Below are 990 nucleotides of genomic sequence, written 5' to 3'. Positions count from 1 at the left end.
ACTTCTCTTTTGCAAGGGAAAAAATATATCATGTTAATTGTATGTGTGCGTGCGCGCGCGCGCGCGTGTGTGTATGTGTGTGTGCGTGCGTGTCGTGTGCGTGTGCGTGTGTGTGTAAAAGTAGAAAGATCTACTGAAAAAAAAGTCTGGTAATAGCTACAAATGTATTTTGTTTGCCATATTGGTATAATCATTTACTAAACATGATTAAATACAGTAGTATAATAACTTAATAAATTTTACTAAATTACTCAATAATGATCATTTAGTAATAATTAGAAAAGTAAAATTAGCGCATACAACATTTGATTGAAATTATTTTATTATAAAGCTTCAAAAAAAAATTATTAGATAAGTTTAATATAAAGAAGAACTTATTCCATATAACAGTTCAGACATGTTCGAGTTTTAATATTTATTATTATATTTAATATTAATTATCAAATAATTGTTAATATTGATTGTCAAATGTAATTTTAAAATCTAATAATTCTTATTTTAATATTATGAAAAAGTAACAAAAAAGTAATGAATCATTACTTTTTATTTTTTTAATGTAACGTCCCAAATTCTGATTAAATTTAAATGTAAGAATCACATCGACTACTATCATATAACACAGAAGTATGCAGCAATATTGCTGCAACATTTACAACGTTACTGTAGTATTGCTAAAATGTTGCAACATTGTTGAAATATTGCTGGAATCTGTGCTGTATGAGTTATGCTTTTAGCGAACAGTTGCACTATTGGATGCATCCAGTGTACCTACGATGTTTGTTAAATTGCAGGGGAAAAATATGAGCCATCTTTTTCGGACAATGTATACAAAGTACACATGAAGCTCATGATACGCTCAGTCGCGATGTCCGATTACGGCAGTTACAAATGCATATCTAAGAACTCCCTTGGCGAAACGGACGGCAGCATCAAGCTCTATCGTGAGTATGACATTCCTGTCATTTAAAACTTTTATTTAGTCAATGGGGG

General features: G+C 30.6%; 1 protein-coding gene across 1 annotated transcript in view; it reads left to right on the top strand.

The window, feature by feature from the left end:
• The window catches only part of LOC108750445 (lachesin-like), a 30,777-nt gene that overhangs the window by 19,849 nt on the left and 9,938 nt on the right, over positions 1-990 (top strand). Inside the window, 1 exon segment of the mRNA XM_018489881.1 lies at positions 792-941. Within this exon segment, the coding sequence (XP_018345383.1) occupies positions 792-941 (150 nt within the window).

Source organism: Trachymyrmex septentrionalis, unplaced genomic scaffold (genome assembly GCF_001594115.1).
Source record: "Trachymyrmex septentrionalis isolate Tsep2-gDNA-1 unplaced genomic scaffold, Tsep1.0 scaffold37, whole genome shotgun sequence".
Lineage (NCBI taxonomy): Eukaryota > Metazoa > Arthropoda > Insecta > Hymenoptera > Formicidae > Trachymyrmex > Trachymyrmex septentrionalis.
This window is presented reverse-complemented; position numbering and strand designations above follow the sequence as displayed.